At 38.9% G+C, this 21267-nt stretch overlaps 1 protein-coding gene across 3 annotated transcripts in view; it reads right to left on the minus strand.

Annotated features, from left to right (window-relative positions):
* Positions 1-2629: 2629 nt before the first annotated feature.
* st18 (ST18 C2H2C-type zinc finger transcription factor) overlaps positions 2630-21267 on the minus strand; it is a 31894-nt gene continuing 13256 nt past the window's right edge. For 2 of the 3 annotated variants that reach the window (XM_069685183.1, XM_069685184.1), the window contains exons 3-22: positions 20987-21038; positions 20157-20187; positions 19761-19948; positions 15611-16312; positions 14774-14908; positions 13868-13958; positions 13682-13774; positions 12915-13123; positions 12521-12720; positions 10422-10667; positions 8937-9046; positions 8279-8341; positions 7915-7983; positions 7595-7657; positions 7106-7186; positions 5564-5785; positions 5313-5401; positions 5123-5226; positions 4877-5023; positions 2630-4742 (exon numbers count right to left, since the gene is read on the minus strand). In XM_069685183.1, coding sequence (XP_069541284.1) covers positions 4602-4742; positions 4877-5023; positions 5123-5226; positions 5313-5401; positions 5564-5785; positions 7106-7186; positions 7595-7657; positions 7915-7983; positions 8279-8341; positions 8937-9046; positions 10422-10667; positions 12521-12720; positions 12915-13123; positions 13682-13774; positions 13868-13958; positions 14774-14908; positions 15611-16312; positions 19761-19948; positions 20157-20187; positions 20987-21038 — 3036 coding nt within the window. In that variant the 3' untranslated portion in view covers positions 2630-4601. The remainder of the gene's footprint in view (positions 4743-4876; positions 5024-5122; positions 5227-5312; positions 5402-5563; positions 5786-7105; positions 7187-7594; positions 7658-7914; positions 7984-8278; positions 8342-8936; positions 9047-10421; positions 10668-12520; positions 12721-12914; positions 13124-13681; positions 13775-13867; positions 13959-14773; positions 14909-15610; positions 16313-19760; positions 19949-20156; positions 20188-20986; positions 21039-21267) is intronic. The other variant, XM_069685182.1, reaches the window with a different exon arrangement.

Below are 21267 nucleotides of genomic sequence, written 5' to 3' on the forward strand. Positions count from 1 at the left end.
ATTTGTTATCTTAATAATATAAAAATGTAAATATGATAACTATAAAGTATCACAGAAAACTTTGAGAGATCATATCATGTGTAACTTTTGTAATGAAGCATGTAAACTCCTCCACAGGTCACTACAGCACTGACTGAGGACATGACCTCTGTGTCCTCAGCAGCAGCTTTGAGGCCTTCATGAAAATGTATCTAAAAAATGATTGCAGCTCACAACAGCAAGATTTTGTTCGTGGTCAGACTGTCGTCTTCCATGAAATCGAATACCTTGTAGCCTCTTGTTTCATTATATAAATGTAAACAGACATTGTTTACTACAGCGGGGTGAGCAGAGGTCAGACCTCAGCAGTGTGTACGTCGCTGTCAGGATATATGTGCACCTCTCCAGAGACTCACTCTGCAGCATATACATTACAGGAAGTCCCTGCGAGGCATAACTGAAAATGTGTTTGTGGTTGTGTTGAGTGCGAGCCAGAAGCCTCATATGTTGAATGCTGTGCTGTTGCCACACCACAAATTACACTGTGGTTTATTATCCGGGCTACTCTTTGTTTCAGTGGCACATCACATATGCTGACTATTATTTCTCACTTAAGTGAAGGTCAATAGATGCTTCAAAGGTACAGAGATTCCTATCATAAAACACTGAGCTGTTATGGACCTGTGTGTCTGGAATAAAGACATAAAGTGTGTAACTTTCACCATTAGAACAAGAACACTCAGGATTTATAAGTTTCACCTTTTTGTATGGTTTTGTGGTGATACTGTGACATATGATCTTGCTTGTTTAGTGAGATATATGTTGTTATTTTGTCATTTTATTATTTTAAAGCCTCTTTTATTGTTAGTGTACCAGATTTTGCCTCCAGCCTGTTATTTATTAATTGATTGATTGAGATAAATACTTGCACTTCCTGCACTAATGTCCTCTGATATTCTCTATTGCGTTGTGTGTATATCCTACTACTGTTATGGCAGTTTTTTACCTACATGTTGTTTGTTCTGGTCTGACTGGGTATTTATAAAGGTGTACATTTTAAATGTGTTTAAATGTGTAAATGAAAAATAAATCGTTTTAACTCAATCAGATTGTATTAAGATTATTTTGTGGCCTTTATTTAATAGTACAGTAAATATGGGAGGGAGAGTGGAGGGTGTTGATCCTGCGACTAATGCTTCAAGGACCGGTACCATTGACCAGAAATTTTAAGCTACTTTTCTGATAATTGATCAAACTTTTCATTTTATTGTCATTCTAAATACAAAAAAACAAACAAACGTGTTCTGAATTGTTGCAGTTTGTCAGTAGTGGGGGAGTATTCAGATCCTTGAGTTAAAGTACTAATCGCTCAGTGTAGAAGTTCTTTGTTTTAGGTTAAGTTAAAGTCCCTCTTTGAATATGTTACACAAGATAAAGTATGTCAAAACTGTTTGTTTTTTTTGTTTGTTTTTTACACATGTTTACATGAAAAACACACACACTTGTCAATCAATTTTCTTATCAAGTCACTAATTGTTCAACTTGTGTTTTATTTCCTCTGGTGTGATGCCGTCTTCTAATAATCTTTTTAATCATCTTTTATTTATCTTTTTGTATTGCTTTAAGTGCCTCTCCTAGGTCTACCTGTCTTATTGCTTTCATTGTTTTTATTTGCATTAATTCTTGTTTGACCTTATGTGTTGTCATTGTGTTCTTGCCTACTACTACCCTCTGTTTGGCCTGGCTGTTGACTAATTATTCTGTTATCTTCCTGTGTTCCTGTTTGTACTTTGTCTGTCAAAGCACTTTGCAAACATCTGTTTTTAAAGGTGCAATATAAATAAAGTTATTATTATGATTATACTTTCATCTTAACCTGTATATATTGTTGGTTAGTTTAATCATGGCAAAACATTATATTTGATAAGATCTATGTTTTGTATGTAAAAAATATAAATGTGTAAATAAGTAAATAAATAATATCCCTTTAAGTAAGTGGAGTATTAAAAGCAGGAAGTGGTATAAAAATAAAAGTCTGGAGTAAAGTATGTACAGAAACTTGAGTAAATGTTTGAAGTTACATTCCACCAATGGGATTTTGACTCTTTGTCTTATAATAAACATATTTGGTCTTTGGACTGTTGGTCAGACAAAACAAGTAATGTTAGGACGCCACAGTCTCTCAGGAAATTGTGATTATAGTTTTCCATATTCTGACATTTACTGATGACTAATAGATTAAATTAGAAATTAGAATGAAATAATCCCTAAAGTTATTACACTGAATAACGTTGTTGTCTGCAGCACTATATTTTGATTTAAGTATTGCTGGTCTTTTCTTGCTTTCATTAGTTAAAGGAGATGAATTAAAGGAGACACACAGCTGGACACAACCTCGAGATGTTGCAGTTACATAATCAGCATCTTGAACCTTAAGGCCTCTGATCCACCTCTTTAATTTCATATCTAACCTCAACAGCTCTCAGTATTTGGGCTCCATGAACCACTCCCTGTCACACCAGGTGTAATGCCTTAAACTCACCACACGGTGGTGCTAGTGCCAAAGGAAATATCACCCCTTTTGGGGGTGACAGGGTTTACACTGACAGCAGAAGCTCTGAGAAAGCACACGACCATTTGAAAAGTTTATTTCTACCATACACAAACTGTACAACACAGCGCATATCTGTTTATTATGAAATAGTAAAAGTAATAGGAAGTTTCAATTTACAAACTACTCCAACTGAAAAAAAGCATTACATTTGAATGTAAAAGAAAAGAAAATACAATACAATTTCATATCATACTAATATCGTTCCACAAAAAAGCATTTCACATTACAAAACATCGAATACTAACAGGGAAAAATAAATATTATTCACAAAACTTCCTGAGCAAACAATGTGTGGTAGAGGAATTCAATATTAAATGATAAATAAAGGATTGTTAGGTTTAAAGTAGTGATTCAAATTTTTCAAAGATTAAAATTCTTTAAAACATTTTGAGTATTTGGATAAAATAGGGACCTATTTTTTTTTGTAATTTGGCTCTTTTGCTGTTACATTTTTTTTCTTTAGTCCTAGGCTACATGTGTTTGACGTCTTTTTTTTGCAGAAAATGTTAATTGAATGTAAAATTCAGATGTCTCTTGTTTGGTGACGTGACTACAGGTTCCCTCTTTTTCAAGGGCAGTGTGGTGAACTAAACATTGAAAGTAAATGAAAATACAAAAGTGCAATCGATGCAAACAAACAACTGATTAGCCAACAACTATCGTTTATCTATGTTTTCATTCTTTTTTGTCTTTTTTCTTTCGCACTGAGTGAAACTGAAACGTGAGTCGTGGTGGTAGTCAGCTCGGGTTTGAAACGGCTACTATTCAAATCTGCTCCAAGCGTTACAAGAATATTCAAACTGTAAGACCGGTTGAAATGTTAAGGCTTGTAAGCAGTTTAAGATTAAACAATTGTGTTTTTGTTTTTTTTAATGAACTCCTTTCTTTTTTTCCCCTTTAGCAAAAGTGAAAATAAACACCAGACTTTTGGATCTCAGTGATGATGTTTCCAAACCTGGCTCTGAGATTACAGCTACTGAGACAACGGTATTCAAACAGTCATCAGGAACGTTTCCTCCTATGAAAATAATTGTACTGTATAATAAATTAGACACCAGCCACATAATACTGTCCTACCACAAAACATATTACTCGTATATTTTTATGGATTCATATACATTTAGGCACATACTATATGCACACTTCAAAGCGTGTGCACAGAAGGCAGTTTAATATCTATATTTAAAAAAAAAGACATCTTGACAAAGTGGGTTTTTTGATTTGTGTTGCACTCTTCTTGTGGCACGCTATGCAAAGCAGTATCCGACATTCAGATCACTAAATGTTGTTGCATGTTTGCTCACTGTCACCTCCTGGTTGCATTCAGCTGCTATTGGTTGAGAGGAAAAAGGTACAGTACGGTTGCATTGCATGTTTTTGATCCCAGGGTTCACTTTGTCTCACCATACATTCAGTTTCCAATAAACAAAGCAAAAGCAATGCTTAAAAATATCGATGCTTAGTCCTTTTGGTAGCTTTTTTACTTTGAAGGGAATCAAACTTATGGTCTAATAATAATAATAATAATAATAATAATAATATACGTTTTCAACACTAGATGGCGAAAGTATGCCATGAAATTGGAATGTGCTTCTATGTAATTTACAATGTGCAGAAACAGATTTCTCAAATATTAAGCATTTACAATTCTAGAAATAAATAAAATCAGGAAATAAATACACTGATGAACAAATATAATAATAAATAGCGATAATATAAGAATGACATGAACACGTACAGATTAAAATCAAGCAAACCATACAAAATAATTAAGTGCAAGAGGGGTAAAAATCTCACCAGGATAAACATATCAAGTGAATGCAGAAACAGAGAAAGCATTACAAACCTGGCTGGTCATTTTCTCAGTGCAGTGTGTTTACCGGGAAATGCCAAACACATTTCCAAAAGCCTCGTCTTATACATGCAGCCAGGCCAGCACTCTTCAGTAAAATAGAGCTATCTAGTGCCATTATCCCAAGTCAAAGAAACCTCTTGGTAGCTCTACAGCTTAAACATGGATGCCCTTAATAGCCTGTTTGATATTATCCAAGAGGGCCTTGCACTCTGGAGAGTATTCATGCTCCGAGTTGTTGTACATATCAGTTAATGTGTTCACATAGGCTTCAAAATTATGCTCACTGATGGGTCCCTGCAACAAAAACATGTGTGACTATTAGTGAAAAGAGCAGAGCAGAAAAGACAATTTATAGAAAATGAGATTTCTTCCAGGACAGGTTAGATATAATGAGTGGTAGTGCAGTCTGTGGTCAAGGCTTACTGTACCATTTGAGGCAGCTGAATGTCTGTTAGACTGTTAATGAGAGCTTGGCTAAGGCGGGCGAGCTCCTTCAGGAGGCTGTCGTTGTGCTGTTCGATCATCTTGTTCTCCTCTTCAATTGTCTTCAGGTTACATTCCATAGACGAGATCTGCTTTCGGGTACAAAAAACAACACGAAAACAAACTTGTAAAGCTGAAATCTCAAACCTCTTTTAGTCCTTTAAACGAGACATGCCAGAGTGGATATTTACCTGGGTTTGAAGTTGCATCATATCTGCTTCTATTTTCATGTTGGATTCATTCAGTTCATTTATTTCATGATCCAAATGTTGAATATCTTCTTTGTTTTCAACACCTGGGTTAAAGCAAATCAGCTGATTTATCATGTTCACACTGATTTAAATACAAATGTTAGAGCAAAAGACGAACACAGGAGCTTACCACTGCTGGTTTTGAGTTTGATAGTCATCATCTCTTCTTCTGAGTGCTTTTTCTTGATACTCTGTGCGTTCAGTGGGCAACCCGACAAACTAGTTCAGCAGGTCATAGACGACAATTTTTTAGGTGGGAGAAAATCACACAAGTTAAGCATCAATAGAGCTTGTTAATGAGAGTGAAGGTGCCATTGTAAGAATGCAACATGTCGACCAGCTGTATTGTTTAGAGATAAAATGGAGGACGGGCGACCTCACCTTCTGTGAGTGGCAAACACATTATTGGCATGTCCAAGGCCATTGCAGCCAGGCAAGGGACAATGGGGCAGTTCCTGTTTATTGGCCTTCCAGGCAAAGGGCAGCCCATTGATGGACGACTCCTTCTGTCTTTTGGCAGCGAGTGGACAACTGCCTGCGCTGCGATGGGATGTGTATTTTCCCGATATATGGCCCTGCCCGTCACATCCGATTACTGGACACCTACCAGAGAGAGAGAGAGAGACAAAGAGTGGCGCATGTTGTAAACCTGCGAACGCGGCTGATTCACAGGCAGAAATGTGACTAACTTGCATTTAATAATATTTCTATGCTGCACACAAAACAAGATTTAACTGCTCAAAAAATAACAACCACATCATTAAAAACAACAAATCTCTCTTTCAATAACTAGACCGGAAGATTTGTTAACCATTAAGTTGATTAATCCAGCCAAATGCTGATTAAAAATAAAGTCGCCAAAACTAGAAATAATCGCATTAACTATAAGTTACTAATCCTCTGAAACTTGGGCTGGAGCGAGCGCTCTGTGCACGCTGCATACATTTCAGGGTTGCTGATATTTGTGCTTGAAAACATAACTCTGAATATCATTAAGAGTTTGTCAGTTGGAATCCAGGCCTGTTTTCTGCAGGTCAGTAATGGAGTGACATGAATTACAGATAATTGTCGTGTATCCCCTCATGCGAAAGAACATAATTTAGGGGGTGGCTAACCCTTTCCCTTATTGATAAAGGTGAAAGGTCACCTGAGATGATACAAATAGCACACATGCTGCAGAGTGCTGCTGCAAAAAGCCTGTTTCAGCATTTTGTTACTCGACAGCAGCGCAGCACTTAGAGGACAAAACAACAGCAGTCCCATTACTTCCAACCAGCACAGGTAGGTAGCTTGATGCAAGGCACCAGGACAATGGAGCCATGCCATATGGCCCACTATTTACAATAATCTAGGGACATTTGCTTCCCTCCCCCTTCCTCTCCCTTTCTCTCTTAATGTGTATGAGATCTATTCCAGTCTAATTCCTAAGCTCGTGCCCTTGCATTAGTAATTAAAAAGAAAAAATCTGTGTCCAGATGTATAAGTAAACAAGGGCTCATATATCTGACTTTGGATTTAACTGCAAATCAATTACATTATTTTTTTTTCCAATAACACTTTCCCAGACAGTGATTAAGCTGCAAATGAGTGCAATGCCATCAGAGCGGGCAATTCAACATTTTCTTAATATAGTATAATTACAAAGAAAGCACTCAGGGAAGAGTAATAAGCCAGATATTCCATTCAGAAAACAGGGAAAATACAAAAACCCTGAAAAAATCCCACAAAAACACGTTGCTAATCCTTAGAAAATAATTCACTAATGTTACGCGGAAGAAGAATTATTTTCTTTGTTTAACTTAATGGCCTCCAGGTATAAAGCCACGGGCACAAACGCATGACGCATTTTCACAATGTTTTTCTTGTTTTATTTTCCAAACAAAAAACATGACAGCACGGGATGAGGGGGAAAAAATCTCTTACTTAAGCTCTTGCTCATCTTTGTCATCCTTGTTTGGTGTGAGCTTCAAACCTCCCTTTCTGGCACGTGGACATCCTGACAGGCTAGAAACGATTGGAGACAGTATGGGTTAAAGTGAAGGAGATATACTGAGGAGTAAGCGTAAAAGATGTGTTGTTTAAGGCAGCTCTAAGGTTTGTGGAGTTTAAGGCTGGGCATGTTTAAGCACAGCTACAAATAATCAGGTTGTTCGTTGCATGAGCACAAAGCAACCTGTTTTTTTTGTTGTAAACTCTAAATTATGAGCTAATTGGGATTTTAAAACACAACATAAATGCACAGTTAGACACACGGATGGATGTATGAAAAAGGCAGCCAAGTAAATCAATAAACACAAGAATTCAAAAGTGCAGCATGTTTGCAGCATAAAGTGAGACTTTCACCATCTGTTTGAATGTCATGCATCTGATAAATGTATTTCATGCTCGGTTGCGATGATTTCTCTCCGCTACCTTCTGTGCGAAGCATAGTTCCCAGTCACATGTCCAGATCCATCACAACCAGGTGTTGGGCACCTGCAGGTTGAGAGACACAGAGACCAGGTGCTTTTTACAGCAAAAGACTGCGAGCAGAGCGGTGGATTCATGCTAATATGCAGAAAGAGAGTACAAATAGCAAACAACTTCATGTGGAGAACATGGAAATCGTGCATAATGTGTAGTAGAAAGGAAAAAGGAAAAGGAAAGCATTGACCCAAGCTGAGGCACAAACAAGCTGCCTAGTTCAACGTGATAAATCCTTTAGCAACAATAACAGTTTTCAAAACACATACTTTAGTTCCTGAGAGTTGGCTGCCATCAGTGATTTGAGTGTTTTGTCAGCCAGGGGACATCCAGACACACTAGAGAGGATAAAGAGCTAACAGTCATTTTAATGCACTCTTTGATCACAGCTGAATTGAATAATCTTAATACAATGTCTCAATGCATATTTATACAAAATTATATGAAAACACAATTCCTCGTCACGAGAAGCTTTTTCTTGTCAGCGCGTTTTTAACAAATGACACACGAAATACAACTCAACAAGCCATGTGACAAGTTTGCAACAAACATAATTAAAGCATCCAGCACTGTTTCCCTCTTGTCTCTATATCTGCTAGCTGGTGCTAATGAGAGTGTAATTAATTACAGTACCTCCGATGTGATGCATAATTCCCCGTCACATGGCCGCTGCCGTCACAGCCTGGGGTCGGACAGCTGCAGGAGAACACAAAGCATTTAATGCACAGATTACTCCACTTCCCACAGACTTTGCCAAGCTTCAACTGAATCTTTCTTTTTACACTGACAACCTTTTCATGGGTATTAAAGAGAAAAATAAGAGTTAGTACAGCGGGAAGTTTAGTAGAAAATTATTTTGCTGAACATTGGGTTTAATAATGTCTCTGAATGTCACTGAGGAGATCTGAGGGGGTTGTTGTGCTGCGGTAAACTAGAGGGTCCTACTTTTTCTTGTGGTGTGATTCTCAAGAGGAGACCCAGCAGAGCATGCACTCTAACTACAAGAGTCGAGAGTTGTAAGCTTGTAGGACATACAGGGAGAAAACTCACTTTCAAATAGATACATTTCTGCTCCACATGAACCTGCAGACATACCGGTTACAGTGATAGGCAACACAGTGAGTTTCAGTGTTTTTGACTCACTTATATCAAACTGTCCTAGTGAAACAAAGGTATGTTCTGGCGTTAAACTTGTTATTTATAAAGCAGACCATCTGCCTGCTGAAAGGGAGGCTCACATTATACACAGCTGACTGGATAAAGATGCCTCTAGATGTTTCATTCTTCATACCTCAAAAGCTCTTTCTTTGCATCTCGTAACAGCAGCTTGGCTTTGGGACTCAGCATGCTGCCGTCTCCTTGATAGTGTTGGTCCTCCAAGGAGACGTGATCGTAATCCTCCTGCAGAGAAAGAAACAAAGTAAATACACAGCCTCGACTGTGCATAAGGCCCGACCGCGGTCTGCTATGACCTAAAAGTGAATAATTAATGAAAAGCCCTGAATAACACTCTTAAAACACAAACCCTGAGGGTTAGAGTGCAAAGCAAAGAGATTATGCTTAAGGATACTTATACTGTAGTAAACCATATATCCATTTAAAGTCACTCTTAATCCACATAGTATTTACGATGTATGGCCATGACGTATGGATTTCCTTTTTTTTTTTCATGGGCAAGATTGTGCAGTCACCAGATGTTGTCTATGATTAAAAAGCAGGTCAAATGTAATGTGATAACTCACGATATCAACCACAGATGAACGCTAACTGTGACATAAAGAGAAGAAAACCTTTAAAAACCCACATTAAGATTCATTTAGGCCTTCGTGCAGGAATGATGCACGCAGTTCTCAGTGTAGAAATATTTCATCTAGTCAATTCAAGATATTATGTCAGGAACCATAAGTGTTCTTACGAAACATGTTAGTCGTAAAGTTGTAGCGTAAATAGAGAGCGTTGTCATTTTGTTTTAGAAATCTGGTGATTTCAGAACCAGGAGGGATTTTATATTGTAAGATCAGAAAACTGTGTAGATTGATTCTAGTATTAAAAGGATAAAGACGCTTAAACAGGACTGTTTGAATGATTTTTAAATAAATCTTGCTATTTTAACTTCTTTCAGACTTAATGTGACTACTTTAACTAAATTTTTAGACTCAATAAGTCCGTACATGATTTGTTTTGTCACTTTAGGCCAACAAAGTAAATAAATAAATATTATTAAGTATTTCTTTAATTCCTGTTTGTGACAACAGGACTTTCCAACAGCAATCAGACCTTTATATTGGTAAATTAAATGGTAACACGTTATTTCAGGTTAGTTATTAAAAATCCTAAAGTAAGTGTTCTTAAAATAAGGATTTTATTTGGCGAGAATTTATTTATAATTTAGAGAAAAGGACCTGACATGGTTATTTGAGGACATTAAGTTGTGTGGGGAAACATGCAGAAAATATAATTGAATGTCTAAACTAAATAATATAATAGGAAAAATCCAAATTATTATTATTATTTCTCACTATTTCAAATATCCTGTCTCTGGTCCTGCTTACAAGAAACTATTTCAAGTATTTAAAGTACATCAAGAATTTTACTTTTACTTAACGTAAAATGTTCACACATTAGAGTCTGCACACTCTGACCCTCATCCTTTGTCATTCACATTTCACATGCAATAACAATAACTTTACACACTTTATGCAGTCTACGCACTCGGTGCGTATGTTCCATTGTTACATTTAAAGGGGCAGCTCTTTTGTTTTTGTTGTTTTCTTACCTCTGGGTCCTGTAAAACGTGTGCTTTGCTAAAGTTGACGGGGACGGGGCTCTCCCAGCTGTCTCTCTCACACAGCGGCTGGTAGAAGGCGGGGCTGATGAGCACGCTCCCGCCTTTGGCGGCGGAGGACTCAGAAGGGGACAGCGGGTCGTCGAAAGGTGTTTTTGCCTGCGCTTTTACATTCTCTTTGCTCTTCTTCATACTCAGGTCCAGTGTGCCGTTTTCATCCACCTCTATGAGCATGTCCTAAAGGCAAAAAGGCTTAATCCTGAGTATTTAACCAATGAACATGTGTTACAGCATGTTGTTCAATAGAAATAATATGCTGTGCGTGCTAACATGAAAACAAATGATTCAGGGGATAAAAATAGAACCTATTTTCTAATTACGCTAAAACTAACATAGATAAAACAGTACAGTCTTTTTAATATGACAGCAGCGATGTGGAAAACTTGAACCAGACAACATTTCTCTGTAAACATGAAAAACAGCTCGAAACGCAGAGCAAACAAACAATGCATTTAAATAATACATACAGTGGTTATCTCACACCAGACAAAGTACCAAACTAAGCCAGCGTTAATTCTGCTGAACACAAAAAAATAATCACTGGTGTGTAGTTTTTCAGTGACAGCTGTGTCATCTGTTTTCTAGGACACACAACCAAGATGGCAGCTGGGGGGGGGGGGGGGTTGCTGGTTTTAGGTCATCATTATTATAGCAAAAATTAAAAAGCTTAATGTGGCATAAGTTTCCCCGCTGACAGATGTGTTTGTCGTTCCTGCGCTCAAACGCAATAGCATGATGACTTATGGCTGTTTTATGGCATTAAAAGTTTTACCTCATTAAATGCTGAAATCCCTTTTCCATAAACGAAACCAATTATTCAACGCATATGTTCCATTAAAGCCTATACATCATTATTTTTGTAACAAAGGGGAGCTTTTCAAATTAATTAAAGGGGATAATTTACATGGACGTTGGATGTGGCTGTCCACTTTAATTATCCAGCCGTTTGATGATGTGAAGTCAAAATTACACCAGCGTACAACTAAAATACTTCCTGTGATTTATTTTCATTTTAATGTTTTTAACTGCGACTAAAAACGAAAGTTTTTTTTTTTTTTTTTGCAATTACTGAATAAGTAATGATGTCATCTAAGCGCTTGTATAAGTAAAATTAGCTTGACTTCACGCTTTAAAGGCAAGCTATTTAGTCCTGTACGTGTGTGATATTGCAACGTGTCATATACATATGCAGATAAGTTAAAGCATCCGACGACATATAACACTCTAAATATGGCCCCCTTTTTTTCAGACCTGAAAGCTGTTCTTTATTTCGTACGTCTCTCCAAGACAACTAAGCTGTAAACGAGAGCAGATGATTAACTTGCTAACACTGTTTTATTCATTCAGTGGGCTGGTACCTGGTACAAGGCCACATTCTCAGCCTAACAAGCTGGGAGACAACGATCTGTGCTGTGTAGGTGTGGAAACCTTGAATCATCTACAGTACAGTATGCACGTATGTAACCCACAGAATGCGATCAATATTAATCATGAAGCGAGTTTTGTGAGAGCTGAGTACAATGCAGTGTCGTCGGAGATTATGACAGCAGACGAGTGTGAATTAAACTTTTCAGATGTTAACTCCTTTAGCTGATTGGCTTAATCCGGTAAAATGCTCTTAAAGACTATCGGGTGTAGACACACAGCCTATGCTGGATCATATAACTAAGCAAAATATCCTCTGCCATCTGCAGCGGGCAAGATGCAGTTTCAGACAACAGTTCAGGGTTTTTACATGCCAGCTGATGTCGAACAAAATACACTACCACATGTTTAATAAAAAAATATTCAAGTAGTTGTAATTGGGAAAGAAGGCTGATTGTATTTCTTCTTTTGATGTGATTACACAAATTTTCATTTGTGTACATTAAAGCTTTATGGAGTGGAACCCTCCTTGTTTTTCTGCCACCAGAGCGCCCGGCTCCCTTTGCCAAATTCTGCCTTTTGATGTCTTCCCTTTTTATACACAAATCAGAGTTCCTTTAAAATGACCACATTAAATACCTTTCCAAGTGGTCTAATTTGATTACCTTTGTGGAGGTTGCCAAGGGCCGGCCGGCGACAGCCTCCATGTTCTTCCGGTAGCGAGTGGAGAGGTTAAGGATGGCGGCGGTCGCTGCTGCCGCTTGGAGACCGTCTTCTTTTTTGAATTGACTCGGGGGGCTGTGCTGACCAGAGGTGGGCAAGCGGCCACCTGGAGCACCAAGGAAGCCAGGATACTGCTGAGGTGCTGAAAGACAAATAATTAGCGAATAATTTAGTTACTGAGACACCAGGTGTTCTGACTAAACTTAATAGTACACAAACATTTAAAGCAGATGCATCATTGTAGCTGAACAAAGGCCACACGCATTAATGAGGCTGATGCAACATGTTAACTTACAAATTACTTTTTTTTCGTCAAATAAATTGCATGATACTTACAATCAGGGAAGTGTGACATTTCCTGCTCCTGGTTGGGCCCCATTAGAGGCTGTTTGCCGAAGACCTGCGCATCAAAGCTGGCGTAATCAAAGCGGATTCTGCTGTACTTGTCCATGTCTTTTGTGAGGCTCGTTTGCAAGGCGGCTACTGGGTGAGAGAGCCTGTAGTTCAACTGGTTCATCTCGAACTTCTTTATCAGACCCATGGCTCTACGAGGAGACAAATTAAAAAATATATTTTATTGTGAAAAACTGGTGCCCTGCAATAAAACTGCAATAACAAGTGCCCAACAGGCTCATATTAAGCACTTAAGTATAGACATTGTTTTGAACCATTCAGGGATGCCAGTGCTTTTGTACACATAGAGTCTGGGATCTGATGTGTGTTGTAGATCCACAGCCAGGTTGCCAGACTAATTAATATAGTAGGAGTGGGCATGCTGCCCATGATATATCCACAGGGAACAAAGAGTTCTGCTCTTTTATCATCTCTAATAGAGAGGAACTCACAGGACCAGCAACCGTTGCTTATGTCTGCTTGGAAGGCTGGAAATAGACTGCGTTCTGCTGGGATCAGGGAATAAAAATACCCCCTCTCCTCCACAATAATAGTGTTTATCGCTTTTTTGCATAACCTCAGTTCTGCATTTACAACTTCAGTCCACTACAGAGCTGAATGCCATTTGTCTATGATTGTTGTAATTATTTTCCTGCACATGTGACCACATTGATAACAGTAAAAGACCTCAGCGTTATCTGGCAGTGTACCTGGGTGAGCGGTCAGGTGTTTGTCTGCATTTCAGGCTCTCGTCCTGAGGTTTGGAGACTTTCACTGCAGCAGCGATGGGGCAGCCTGAGAGACTGTTTGGGAGAGAATCAAACACATTAGCCTTATGCTGAAACTCATTAATGAATATGGTGCAGATTTCTAATGTCTTTCCCCCGTGGGTTTACCTCCGGTGGGTGCTACGGTTGCTGTTGACGTGGCCTCTTCCTGTGCACCCGGGGGTGGGGCACTTTAGGACGTTCTCATGCATGGCCAGGACTGAGGGGGACGAGGATGGAGAGAAGAGATTAGCATTAAAGATGTCCAACATAATTCAACATGTAAGACATAATCAAGCTTAAAGACATATACTGAGCATTCTGGAAATAAAACATTTGCATGGTTTAAATGGTGATTTATGTAACTGCTTGGTGCATTAGAGCCTATAGAGCAAAGATCCTACAGAGACAGAAACGGGAGAAAAAAGCAAAAGGCTTTCTCATTGTGAGGAATTCTGTAATGTGGCTGAAATGTAAATAGCTTAGTGCAAAGAGGAGCGTAACAAGACAGCTGATTATATTCTTCAAAACAAACGCGTCGTTAAAGGTCCGCTCTGTATCCTTAGAAACTTCTTCTCTGTGCACATTCTCCAATTAGTTTGTTGGAGTTGTCTATTTATTTTTGAATGCCGCGTTAGCTAGCCCTTTGATTTGCAAATACTGCCTCCAGACTAAGAGCACGCGCTTTTTTGAAAAAGTTAATTACTTTTTCTGTTCCTTTTGTAACATTACTGTTTAATGTCGAATGTTTGTTGAGTTATATTGAAATGACTTAACAATCGCCAATGTGAGGAGGGGGAAAAAAAAGGAATTCACACATTACAACACATTACAAGAAAGAGAGAGAGAGAAAATCCTTTAAATGTATTTGAAAAGTTTGCACATCTTTGAATTGAACTAAATGTATAAGCAGGTCTTTTTTGTCTTTGGCTCTGTGCTAAGAGGATTTCAATTACTGTGATTGTAAATCCTAAAACTGACAGTTTTTATAAGTATAAATCATCCGTTTTACACAAAACCGCCTGTGTGACTTACTCTCAGGAGGAACTCGGACTTTATGAGGACAGCCGGACAAACTCCTGTGATGAGGGTACAGGCCGGTCACATGACCGGTGCCATCGCAGCCAGGAGTTGGACACTTTATATCCTTTTTATCTGTACGTGGAGAGTCTGTGGACACAGTGAAACAAGATTTATCAATGTAAAAAACTACACTGCTGCCTAAACCTTCTGTTTTCTATCAAAAAACGTAGCAATAAGTGAAATCTACACATAATGCACTTTAAATTTCCTGAATACATATTGCGCATAGGTCTAACAGATTGAAATATCATGCAAAGCCTGAGACTTTTTTCACAAAACGCATCTATTAATCTGTCATTTTAGTTAAGGCTACAGTTCAACACAGAGCATTCACTTCTTAATGCCCATCCATCGAAAGATTACATCTAGGATTACACATTTAGCTGCAGTCATTTGAAGAATCAGAGGGAAACATGAGAGGTACTTTAGGAGGATTTAAGACTTATGGTCATGGTTAAATATCCAGTTGATTCCTATCAAAATCCAATATTGTGAGTAGGAGCAATTCCATCAGAAAATTTTGTTCTTCTTTATTTTAGTCTGTTTATTTATTACTTCACTTGTTGCCAAAATGTTTTTAGTACTTAAGAGGATTTTGTCCCTCTGATTTGCTCCCCCCTTTACATGCGTATGCTTCTTTTATTCCTTTTAATGTTTTTGTGAGCGACAAATCAAAAGTGCTCCATCTGATTTGTGCTGGAGGATGCATTTGTGAAATAAAAACAGTAAATGGATAACTTTGTCATTGTTTTTTTGGAATATCGTTAGATGACCTGCAGCTTTTGTTACCTTTCCCTCCGTGATAGTTGAGTCTGCCGTCCATCTCCATCATCCTGTGGTGCCTCCTTTCATTGCTCATCTGCTCCAGGAGGAAGCGGTCCATCTCCCTGTAGGCATGGTGCAGGACCTGTCTTTGCTCCGTCTGCAGAGCTATGGCCTGCTCCAACAGGCTGAAGTTCACCCTCCCTCGGCTCATTTCCAGGCCTCGCTCGTGGAGGCCCAGAGCCCAGCCGTCCAGCCGAGGAGGCCTCTCCGCCTCTGCCTCCCCCTCGCTGTCCTCCTCTGTCGGGAGCGGCCTGTATCTTAGAGCCTCGGCCTGAAAAATGTTAGCTCTCGCCATCAGGCCGCCTAATTCTGGGTGAGGCTCTTCTTTCACGTGGCTGTTCCGGTCTTCGTGGGCTCTGGAGGGACTGCAGCCGGAGCCGTTCACTTTGGCAGACAGAGACAGAGGCCCCCACTCGGCCTCTCTCATGTCTTCATATGGACTCTGTGGGGATGATGTACGGCTCATCCTCTCCTGACTTTGGTTTTCTTCTTCATTGTTATTATTAAGGAGCTCCTCATCGTCTTCATCAAGCAGACGTTCAGACGTGTCCGGCTCACACTGTGGCGAGCCATCAGACGTAACTTCCGACCATCCGAGAGAATCGCTGGACTTTGCTGGGGCATCATAGCAGCCATTTTTGTAGGCAACTCCATTCAAGTTTCCATCTAAAACAACAAGAAAACATCTGTTATTTTCACATGTTTTAAGACTTGACAGACCCAACATGTTCTTTTGTGACCCCTCAGTCACATCCAGGATAAGAATTGAATGTCCTCTATAATCTTCTCCCAATCCTTTAAAGGTTTTATATTTTCTGTTACTTTTGGACAAATAACATCTTGCGGAAAAACATGTTTTTTATAACCTTCAAGGGGATTAGTAAGAACACATGTTGCAACATAATCATAAGGTTCCAAGATTTCAAAGCAATTCAAGTATATTTTAGATAACATTTTTGACTCTTCTTTGTGCTAGTTGAACATGAAACCTGGGGATGAGAAACACAATTGTTTTCTTCTTCGTCTGTGTCTCCAATTGGAGCAACAACCCGGAATAGATTTAGGACAAGATTATGAGGGGATTTACTGTACGGTGGACACCGAACATCAGGGTTTTAATTAGTTATGTGTATTTTTAAGTGCAAGATACGCAGCAACATGTTGTCATCTGCAAAAAAAATATTTGATTTAAAAACACATAATTGTTGTTTTCAGGGATGAGAACAAGGAGAGTGAAGAGGAATCCTGAAAACACAGATGGAGGGAAGATGACAGAGAGAAATCTGCTGCTGGTGGTCTGTGTGGCAGAACTTGTTTTATACACCTAAGACAAAAAACGGATCATTTCAGTGACAAAAAAGTGTGTTTTAACTGACCAGCAGTTTCTTGACGACTGAAAAAAGCTATTAAAGCAGCTTAAAGGTTAAATAGAAATCAAAATTGCCATGGCTGAGCGCTTAATCTGATTTTAAAAATAACCTGCAACAAAGCAATCCTTTTTCCTGCTATGAAATCTGTGTTTTTAAATAGTACGTACATTTTTTGCATGTTCCAAAAAGTCTCTATTTAGTGTGAAAATATTAACGTCCCATATATATCATTAGACAGGAAAAAAAGGTCATTTAAGTGCGAAATTAGAGAGTCAGAAGAGCTTTTCTAATAAAGTTGTGTATATTTTTTTTAATGGTGGTCTAGATTTAAATTCTTTGATGCCATAAAAGATAACTGTATTATGATTATAGCAGATTAAGAATTAAAATACATACACATTTCTTCTTAAACTTCTCCGCTAATTTCACATAAATCTCTTTCCTCCAGCTTATTCTGCTGAGTGCTCTCAATAATTCAATTTGCATTGACCTTTTTTTTGCCGTCGTTCTTTTTAGTATAAATCCCGGTCACATGTGCAGAAAGCCAGAAGACAGTTGAAAGCCTCCCACACTGAAAGTCTGATCAGCGGACAAAGAGGGTTAATGTTATCCCTCAAAAAGCATCTGAAACAACTCTTTATTAACACCACAGATTATATACTAAGTCACGGTCAGTGATTAACAATGGAAAGCTATCATCTGGATTGATTCGCCACAATCTCTCTTGATCCTCCCAAACCGTTCAAACTTATGCTCGCTTAAGGCTCTTTGCAGCGTGAGGGTTTTGACTTTCAGCGGGCCTAGATCCTCTTAAGTGGCCAGACACCAGGACCAAAAGTGAGATTCGATACGTTGAGGAGATGGATCGAGATGGATTGTGAGAATCAGATCACACACAGATAGAGGCATTATCAGACAGCGACCACTTATTAAAGAGAGCGGCGCAAAACTTAATCCTACCAAAAGAGCTTAAACATAAATTATGTGGCACTAATAAAAAGACAAAGTGATTTTTGTTAATATGATTTACCTCCATATCAAACGCAGTGGAATACATTTATTTTATATACATTTTATGATGTGCTCCTGACATTTTCCTGCTGTGTAAAAAAAATTGAAGAGAGGTGTCTAAAGACAAACCCTGTTGAATGAAAAAATTAAAGCCACGTATTTACATTTATGAGAGAAGCAACAAGGGTTTTGTTTTTCATCCAGATGGACTCCTCGGCCTGACACAGCCGCATACAGTCAGACAGGCACACAGACGTACACACACACACACACACATATACAAACACAGACACACAGAAGTGCAGTAAAAAAAGGAAAGAGATGGAGGAAAAAAACTTGGATCCCTCCGGTGGTTTGTGTGTTGGAACAGGTGAACAGTTTGTACTCCAGAATAGCCATTACCAGCACTCTGCAGCAGGGCTGCAGTTGGCTGGAGTTGAACGCAGTGTGGCTCGACCAAACGAGAGGCTTATTTTTCTCCCTTTTTGTTAAAATGCAGATATGACCAGCTTCCCACTGCAGAAATTCTTATTGCTTCCAGTCCACTTTTCCAATTTTTGTTTTTCCACAGAAAATAGCCCCCCCACCCCCCAACCCAAAAGCTGACAATAACAGAAAAATATGCTCTGAAATTGTTTATCAATATCCGCGTTCAATTTAACACTCGTCAGAGTTTTTTTATCCTGGCAGTATTTTGTTTTGTTTTAAAGCTGGTCCGCTGAATATCAGGTTCAAATAAGGAAAATATACAGCAGTCAATCATTGTTGGATGATAAAAAGGAAAAGTATCTGGAATACACATCAACAAAAGGAAAAACTGATGATGCACAGTGAATTACTTCGATAATTGTAATGTAATATGAACCCAGGAAACAAATAAATTCCATTTCCAATGAATCCACACAATTCAGTGAGCTACTCTCCTGGTCCATTTAACTACACACATGTGTACTATAATGAGCCGTAGACATTATGCCTAATTATGTATTAGACTGTGTTAGAGGGCCTAACAAAAGCTTTTGAAAGGGACAATTACGTTTGTTGCTTAGTTACATCGTTAAAAATATACCAAATCAGTGCAGATTATAGTGGGCGAGAATGCACATGTACACGAGCATTGTTGCCAAAATGCACAAAATTCAATTCATTAGGAAAAAAGAAAACATTTTCGCTTGTGAAAAGGCCAGTGGCATAAGTGAAAATAAACAATTTCGAACTGTTGTCGATGAAATGTTGCTGTGGTTTAGCAAAGTCTTTGTACAAAATAAAGCAGTGAAACATCAGAGCATCAGCCAAGCAATGTTGACGCCTTGTTTGTTTTTCACAGAAGGCAACTTCAATAAAAATTCGGGTTTAAAAGGATGTAAGAAGTTTAATTTAAATCAAAGTGAACTGCTGCTCCCCCCCTCTTTCAGTTTTTCATTCTATGGATTCAATGGGTTTGGACGGGCTATTGAAAAAGGACAGATGAGGGGGTCTGAAATCTGGCCTCATCAAAAGACGGTAAAGCCACGCCAGAAATATCATGGCAGATCAGCTGTCAAAACTTCAATTTGTGGACGTGAGACACAACTAATGTGGACCCAGCAGTGTAGTCTTTCACTTCCACTGCACAATGACTGCGGCTGCTGGCTGATGGCAGAGGGAGGGAAATATGAATGCAACAGATGGGATTTTAAAATTCAGCGTCAATTGTTCATCAAAACAGACAAAACAACAGGACATCTGTTTACCTGCTGGAGTGTCAATGTTCCTCAGCTCTTCTTTGTCCTGTGGCGGTGCCAGGTCCTCGCTCTCCTCTTCACATGCCTCGCTGGGGCTGTAGTGGCGGGGCTTCATCAGCAGGGACTTTCTCTTGTTGACGGGGGCGCCCTGCACCCCTTCCTGAGCACTCCTCTTCCTCGCCATGGACCCATATGGGCTGCAGGGAAGAGGGGAAGGGACAAAAAGCACAGCAGGGTCAACAAAGGGCCTCAGTTGGCTCATTTTAAAGCTCTAACTGGTCAAATTAAAGACTTTTTTTTTTATTAAGTTAAAACCCTCTTAATGTATCACATGTTTGATCTGGGAAGAAAATATTTTCTTTTTGGCATGAAGATGAAAAAGATGAGAGAATTCAAAGTGTTCACCTGTGAGTGTCAGTGATGCAGTCAGCCAGCCCTGTGAAATAAAGGCCAAAAAAGAACAGATAAAAGTCATGTTTACATTTCCACTACAGTCACACAGCATCTGTCCACGCACTCTTCATCAAAGGTTCAAGGCCACTCTCTACTTTTGGGCTGTTGCTAATGAAATTTTACTACCTGTACATATTTGTTTAGCAGATAATGTTTTAGAGGTAACTACACCTGAGCTAATAGTGTTTTATGCGGCCTTTTAGAATGGATTTGTATCCTGTTTTTCCAATGCCATCAGGTGTAATCAGAATAAGGATGGAGAAGTGGGCTCTTCATTGATCTGAAAAGCTTTTTCATTCAGTCTGACACCAACGTTCGCTCATCCTTTGACAGCGTCGACGACATGATCTAAAAGGCTAAATCAATTTTCCCAGAGGCCTCGCGTGAATCTCATTCACAAGTTCTACCCCTACTCGCATGAAGCACAACCAATAATAATAACACTTTCCATGAATTTCCCAACATGTAGTAATAGCTCCAGCGCGGATAGCGAAAGGCCTCCGAGGCCCTGAACACTTGCATAATGACATATCCAGTCTAGAGGTTTTCAATCACACAATATAGACACACTCCTTAACTAATTTGAGCCACTGTTCCAATTTAATGAAGTTATTCCCCTCTGAATAATGAAATGGCGGTGCAGTGCTCTTCAGACCGGTAAGATAATACATAAAATTGACAGTTATAAAGTTGGATTGTTGAACTGATACCCCTAAACCATGGCGGTAAGTGGAATATGTGTGTGTGCATGCATGTGCGTTTAGCTAAAGAGCTGTACTCACCTGTGCTGCCGTTACATGGTTTCATGGTTTGCTCCTCGCCTTCAGAGTCCATCTGGAAAGACAATATAAACATGAACCACTAATTAAGTATTTTTTTCTATACATTTTCTTTTATTCTTTATTTGAAATGAAAAAAGCTACAAAACTTTGAAGATTTTTGCATTTTGTTTTTTGTCAGACAGTCAGATCCGCTCTATCCGCTGTAAAATAATTTTTGCGTGCACAAAAACATCGCAAAAAAAGCTCCTAACACATCTCACATGCAAACATATAAAGTGTAA

The sequence above is a fragment of the Semicossyphus pulcher genome, unplaced genomic scaffold (genome assembly GCF_022749685.1).
Source record: "Semicossyphus pulcher isolate SPU_LCO1_2020_fin unplaced genomic scaffold, fSemPul1.0.p SCAF_7, whole genome shotgun sequence".
Taxonomy (NCBI): Eukaryota; Metazoa; Chordata; class Actinopteri; order Labriformes; family Labridae; genus Semicossyphus; species Semicossyphus pulcher.